The 7,500-nt window shown below is 34.7% G+C and overlaps 1 protein-coding gene across 3 annotated transcripts in view; it reads right to left on the bottom strand.

Moving 5' to 3' along the window:
• LOC306878218 (DENN domain-containing protein 4B-like) overlaps window positions 1-7,500 on the bottom strand; it is a 50,216-nt gene that overhangs the window by 20,827 nt on the left and 21,889 nt on the right. For all 3 annotated transcript variants that reach the window (XM_079430417.1, XM_079430415.1, XM_079430416.1), the window contains exons 9-14: window positions 7,417-7,500; window positions 4,130-4,305; window positions 3,664-3,764; window positions 3,356-3,571; window positions 1,329-1,474; window positions 1,111-1,244 (exon numbers count right to left, since the gene is read on the bottom strand). The exon at window positions 7,417-7,500 is cut by the window's right edge and continues 61 nt beyond it. In XM_079430417.1, coding sequence (XP_079286543.1) covers window positions 1,111-1,244; window positions 1,329-1,474; window positions 3,356-3,571; window positions 3,664-3,764; window positions 4,130-4,305; window positions 7,417-7,500 — 857 coding nt within the window. The remainder of the gene's footprint in view (window positions 1-1,110; window positions 1,245-1,328; window positions 1,475-3,355; window positions 3,572-3,663; window positions 3,765-4,129; window positions 4,306-7,416) is intronic.

The following is a 7,500-nucleotide window of genomic DNA, read 5'->3' on the forward strand; positions in this document are numbered from 1 at the left end:
GAAAAACAACGTAATCTAACACAGGCTTCCATATTTTCCAAAATATATCTAGCTTATCATTACCAATAAATATTAATTTCTCAATATGAATAATGCCCGCTAGCTCGAATGTTGGGACAATGTCAAGTTTCCACCTCTGAAGAATCAATCTCTTTGCAAGAACCATAAATAAAGAAATACCCTGTCTTTCATATGAACTAAAAGAAGCTACAGAAATCACCCCAAAAATGGCAATCATTGGATCTGGAACAATATCTTTTGAAAGCAGGTCAAAGATATCTGTCCAGTACTTACTATTCATTTATCTTGGTTTTACATGTTTATGATTTAATTCATTTTAAGAAAGTGTTTTTGGATTGTGTTTCTTTTGAAAATTATTTTAATTTTACATTTCTATGATTTAATAAATTTTTTATTAGTTTATTTTTTAATTATTTTAAATTACTTTTTAGAAAAGTTTAAATTATTTTAATTTTACATTATTTAAATTTTACATGAAATTATTTTAATTCATTAAAATAATAATAAATTTTAATTTATTCATGTATATTTTTTCTCAAATTATTATTATTATTTTTAATTATTTTAATTTTAAAATTTTTTATTATTTAATTAATTATTTGATTGTTTTTAATCTTAATAATTATTTTTTAAATCTTAATAATCCAAAAGCCAATGGAAAAATCCTACTGGGCTTTACATCATCACTGCAGGATTTTACTCATCACATACAGTAACCTAAAACAATAACTGGTCAATATTAACCAATACAACATTGCTTAAAATGACTATTGGGTTAACCAAAAGCCTGCAGGCCTCAGTGACGTCAGCTGAGAAGGGAAGTAATATCAGAGCGTTTCTAATGAAGGAATATGAGTGATGATCATATTCCATACAGCTTTCCTGTAGCTCAAATAGTAGAGCATGGAATATGAAATAGTAGAATATCAAATAGTAGAGCATGGCGCTAGCAACGCCAAGGTCATGGTTCGATTCCCAGGGAAAGCAAGAGCTGATAAAATGTAAAAACTGTAACTTGAATGCAATGTAAGCCGCTTTGGATAAAAGTGTCTGCTAAATGCATAAATGTAAATGTAAATGATCACACACCTGTAGTGTGCAGGACACTCGGAGCCATCGGCCTCCTGCGGCTCCTCCGGAGGCATAATAAACACTGTGTGTTCACCGCTGTGACACTCGTCACGATCGATCAGATGCACATCCTCCGGCTTCTCCACGTCCACCTACACACACACACACACACACAGGTGTCACAGGAGCGATCTGATTGGCCGCTGCGCTCAGGTGACTGCAGGTGAGAGTCTGACCTTCTGCACACACTCGTCGAAGAACTCGAGGCAGCCGTGGCGGTCGCTGACGAAGGAGCACTCCTCGATGAACTGCGTGAACATCTGCGTCTTCGTGAGCTGTGTGTAAATCTTCTGCTGCGCTCGATCGCGAGACTTCAGGAAGCCTGCAGACAGAAGACCACCCTCACATCAGCTCAATGACACCCAGTGCTTGCTTCTTAATAATTATAGGCAGCTGATTCCAGAAATAGAGTGTTTTGCTCTTCAACGGCACACTTTCACACTAAAAATTATGCATTTTGCAGCATTTTTGAGAATCATTGGTGTGTGAATTAGTCTTGTTTTCTCTCTTAAACAGCAGAAAAACACACAAACACATGATTCCTGTCTGAATCGGAGACACATTACAACCATCTGATGCATGCATGACGTTATTTAATATCTAATCCTGATTTCAAGGACAGAATTATGATCCAGAGACAGAAGAAAATGCAAACATGAGCAGATGATTCTGCTTTTACTGCAGCCAAACACACAGAAAAGCTTTTTTATTTATAAACTTGTTTATGTATTAAATGACGTATTTTAACATATTTTTCCACTCCTTTGCAGAAGTTAAATGATTCATTTTGAATACTTTTTGTCATTAAAAGCAAAACTTCTGACATTTGACAGCTTTTGTTATCTTGATAAGTGCATTAGCTGATGTAATTGGAATGATGTCATTTAATACTGTATATTAATGCATAATGTAATTTATCATTTGAAAAATCTTCATTCTTATTTTAAGGAAAAAATGTGTATGATTGAGAGGTTTTTTTTATATATAATTTTGAATATTGGAAGTTTCTGATAAATTTTCTTAAGTAAAAAAAATTTCAAAATTCTTATCCAGTAATCATAATCAACTTGGTCAAAAAGATCAAGAACCCTGAAGAACATTCTGGAATTACAATATTAATAGTCTTTCATTATTTTAACCTGCTGACCAGAGTTATTTTAGCATCACCGAGACACTATTATAGTTTTCACTATTATTTTGAATTAGTTTAGGTAGTCAGCTGACCTCATTCTTTGGGCACATAATCACCCCTGCAGTAATTATCCAATGGGAGGAGCTCACCTATTCGCTTAATTAAATCCAGGTGGTGACTTTTTTTTTGGACGGGCAACTTGCCTAATAATTATTATACATGCAGTGTATTTTTATTTTTCAAATTTTACTTAAAGTTTTAATCATTTTATTTTGTCATTTTTATTAGTTTTTTTTTAAATGTCTAAATAGTTTGTATTCTTTTTTTTTATTTTAGTTTTAGCTATTTCGTTTTTATGGAAGCCCGTTTCTGCGACTGAAGACAAAATAAATAAAAAAACAGGTAATTATGACTTTTTATCTCTGAATTCTGGCTTCTTTTCTCAGAATTGTGAGATATGAACTCGCAGCTGCTAGCTTTAAAGTCCTATTCTGAGGGGGAAAATATTATTTTCTTTTATTTGCATTTTTTATTTTTGCATGAATTCTGAGAAATAAAGACTTTATAACTCGCTAATGTTTTTGCCAAAACATATATTATATCTCACAATTCTAAAAAAAAAACACAAAGTTTTTTTTTTATTTTTTATTCAGTGGTGGAAACAGACTTCCATAACTTTTAGTTTGTTCGTCAAGTTAAGCTAAACAACATTTGCTTTGGCAACTAGCTGAAATAGAATAAGATTTTTCTGATATTATTATTTGTGTGTGTGTGTGTGTGTGAGTGTGAGTGTGAGTATATGTATGCGTATATGTGTGTGTGTGTGTGTGAGAGTGTGAGTGAGTGTGTGTGTGTGTGTGAGTGTGAGTGTGAGTATATGTATGCGTATATGTGTGTGTGTGTGTGTGTGTGTGTGTGTGTGTGTGAGAGTGTGAGTGAGTGTGTGTGTGTGTGTGTGTGTGTGAGTGAGTGCGTGTGAGTGAGTGTGTGTGTGTGTGTGTGTGTGTGTGTGTGTGTGTGTGTGTGTGTGTGTGTGAGTGTGTGTGTGAGTGTGTGTGAGAGAGTTCTGACCCTGCAGGTTGAAGAGTGAGCTGCAGTCAGTGGTTCGGTCAGAGGGAGCTTGTGTGATGGGCAGCAGGAAGGAGCGGTATCCTCTCAGCAAGCAGCTCATGAAGCGCAGGAAGGCCTCCTGGATCTCCAGCTCCAGCTGCTTCTGACGGCCGTAGATCAGATCGTAGTCCGTCAGCAGGAACTCCAGCGTGGCCTCCTCCTGACCCGGAGTATAGACTGACCCACGGAGAGAGAGAGACGCATGAGGACAGGAAGTGACATCATCATCATCATCATCAGTGTGTGTGTGTGTGTGCGCGCTCACTCACTCTTCTCCAGAGTTTTGTGCAGGTTGGTCAGAGAGTTCAGCAGAATCTTCCCATGTTTCCTCGGCAAAGATCTCCAGGACAGAGGCTTCTTATCTTCAGACCTGGAGACACAAAAACACGACTCTTCTGCTCAGCAAAAATTAAATACAGGAAAATTGAGAAATATTATAATAATGTTTTCTATGTGAATGTGTGTTAAACTGTAATTTATTTCTGTGATCTGCAGCTGTATTTTCAGCATCATTACTCCAGTCTTCAGTATCACATGATCTTCAGAAATCATAATAATATACTGATTTACTGCTCAACAAACATTTCTGATTATTATCAATGTTGAACACAGTTGTGCTGCACAATATTTTTGTGGAAACTGTGATATATTTTATTTTTCAGGATTCACGGATGAATAGAAAGTTCAGAAGAACAGCATTTATTTGAGATGCGGTCAGCTGACAGGAAGACTCACTGGAAGATGGTGTTGGTGTCCAGATCCACACACACCACATCTGTCGGCGGGTCGTAAAGGTCGAAGTAGCTGGAGTGAACGCCCACGATGAAGGGCATGGGAGCGCACAACACATCTGCCATCCGCAGTGGACACAGCGGGATATACGGACAGTGCCAGCGCAGAGGAAACGGCATCTGACACAGGAAACCACCGTCACATGACCAGCAGAGACAGGAAGTCACACCGCAAACTGATGAACTTACACTGGTGCTCAGGGATGCATGATAATGGTTAATCTCGAATTTCATCACAATTACTGAACTTTCCAATGAGTACAATTAAAAAAACAAGATCAAGATCCCAACAGAGATCAATAAACTCACAGTTGCTGGTGTTTTCAGCTCATCAGCACTTTTTACCTACTTTTATGTATTATTTTCCTATTAGATCAGTGATTCTGAACCAGGGACCTCAAGGAGACTTAAAACGATTTGAAATGAGAGAAAACAAGCTTAAAACATTAAAAATGTCATTCTACTTCTAAATGCAATTTGAATATAATCTTATTTTAATAATTTATTTTGAATAATTTTTCTCATTTTCAAAAACCTTTTTTTTTTTTACATTTTTTAAAATGTGATTTCTAGGCCTAAAAGAAAAAATACCAAAATAAACCAAATATTTAAAAGATATGGAAGTTTCATATTAATTTGCTTATTCCAAGAAAAAGCTATTTTAAAAATCCTTATCTTGTAATCATGATCAACTGCATTAAAACATTTTTTAAAGATCCAAATATAATCTTAATTGAATTATTGTTATTCATAAAATTAACGAATTTTTAGTTTACTTTTAATTAAATATTTTTTTATTCATTTGAAAAACATTTATTTAAACCTTGACATTTTTGAATATGTTATTTCTAGACCTAAAATAATAAATACCAAAATGAACTAAATATTAAAAAGTCATGGGAGTTTATCATCAATTTGCCTTTTGCAAGTAAAACATATTTTCAAAATCCTTATCCAGTAATCAACAGGATGATCAACTTGATTCACAAATCAATCACAAAATGATTCAAACTTCTGGAATAAAAAAATATATAATTGCATTTATTACTTTTAACCCAAGGGAAGTCTTAGTTTCAGTAAATAAGATGCACTAGAGGAAATATATGAGTCCGGTTTACATGTTTGCCAGTGTTTCAGATCATCTGTGTTTTTTCCGTAATGTAGAGAGAGTGCAAATGCTTTCCTGGTTGGGAAGAGAAAATAAACCATTGGGCAGAAAATGTATCAATTTAAGGGAAAAGTCCTGAATTGGGGGATTAACACTCTTGACATCTGGCGACCGCAACATGAACGCTTGTGGAGGCTCGTTACTAATGCTAGATAATAGGGATGCAGGATTTCAGATTTTGCCGATATCTGATATGCCGATATTTTTCAACTAATTTCGGCCGACGCCGAAACAACAAGTCTCTCCTGTGCAGAAATTATAAGCAAAATGTTTTTTATAATTAAACTTATTTTTTATAATTAAATTAAAAAGATAATGAAGTTTTTTTGACAGTACACTGAAGCTTTGAAAATAACTATAAATAAACGATATCAATCGCTGCATTTTTCCCCAGAAAGATGCAGTGTTAACCATAACATTTTATTTCATGATTTAACATTTGTAGATGGTCTAAAGCAAAAGAGTTGTAAAAATTCTTGAAATCTTTTAGAGCTTCTTTGTTTAAAAAATAAAACATATTACACATTAATGAATAAACCAGTATATATACAATTATTTAATTTACAAGTGTCATGTTTGTGATGTAAGCTATAGCTTCTGACCTTTAAATCAAAATATACTCATTATTTTGTGACATGAATTACTGCTTCATTTAATCAGAAACACAGTCTAAATGTTATATGTGTAAGCTATTTTACTTTTAATTTAATTAACAGCACCCCCTACAGAATTAAAACTCCTTACCAGACGGGCATTAGGACCCGGGGGAGGCTGCCGCTGCTGGTGCTATTACTGTTTATGCAATCACAAACGAGCTTTCACAGATTAAATGCAGTGATCCAAAAGACTGAATCTAATCACCATTCAGGCAAAACTTTGCTTCAAGAATCGGCCACACTGCTGACATGATCTAATCGTTAGCACAGCCTGAGCACATGTGAGTTAATGTATTCCTCTTATCGCCAAGACATATCGGCATAATTTTACATATCAGGCTTATGCCAAAATTGACATTTAAAGCCATTATCGGCCGATTCCATTAAAAAAGAATCGTTAAAGTTTTTTTCGTTAAAGTTTTTGATATTCTTCATATTCTGTGGTGGTCAGTTCACACTGATAGAAATGAATCTTTTCCATTATGTTTATCTTTATAAAGCCGTTTTTTTTCTAAAAGTGTCCATTACCTTTTGAGTCAAATTCTTACATTTAATCAATGAATTATGAAATCAGTATCAACAAAATTCATCTTTGCAATGCAGAGGAAACACAGAAGCTGCGTCTAAAGAGGTGTTTAGATGTATTTACTCTGTTTAATGCAAGATATGAATGCATTTAACCTGCAGTTACAAATACAGAAATAATGTTTTGATATATTAAACATGAAACGTTGGATACTGTTATTTGAAATTATTTAAATAATAAAAAAATACTTTAAATGTGAAATTAAAACGGCCAGTAGGTGGCAGCAAGTCAGTGTTAATAAGTGAGTCACTGTGATTGAACCGAATCATTTAAACGGTTGATTCATTCAGGAACGAATCACCATCATGTTGCTCAGAGACACTAAACACTGCTGCAGCTGTGTTTGGGATTATTTCTGTTGGTGAAATAGAGCAAAAACAGGCAATACAGTGTCTAAAACATAAGTCTCTTAATATAAACTTATCGTTTATCGAACTGTTGTATAAAATCAATATCACAATTGTAATCATGGTAATTTTTGAAGAAAAATCGTAACTCTTCGTGTGATATTAACTATATGAAATGATATATACATACATTTTCTGCCCCATATCTTGAATGTTGTGATCATTCTAAATGTATTTTAATAGACTGAATCATGCAGTGAAAGAACGCACTCTAAACACACACTAGACTAGACTTCATGTGATGCAAGCATGTGCTCTGGAGGTGTTTTGAATGGTTTTTTGCAAAATACTCGATAATGTCAAATCGCACATCGTTAAAACAACAATTCTGATATTATCGCAGATGGTATATATATCTCACACTCCTACAGGGAATCAGTGTGTGGAGATGAGTGTGATGTGTGCTGGACTCACGGAGACGAGCGCTTCGCTGACGGATGTCAGAACATCGGGCCGCAGCGAGTGCAGCAGCAGCTTGTGTTCGGTCAGAACCGCCAG

Source organism: Barbus barbus (genome assembly GCF_936440315.1).
Source record: "Barbus barbus genome assembly, chromosome: 12".
NCBI lineage: Eukaryota > Metazoa > Chordata > Actinopteri > Cypriniformes > Cyprinidae > Barbus > Barbus barbus.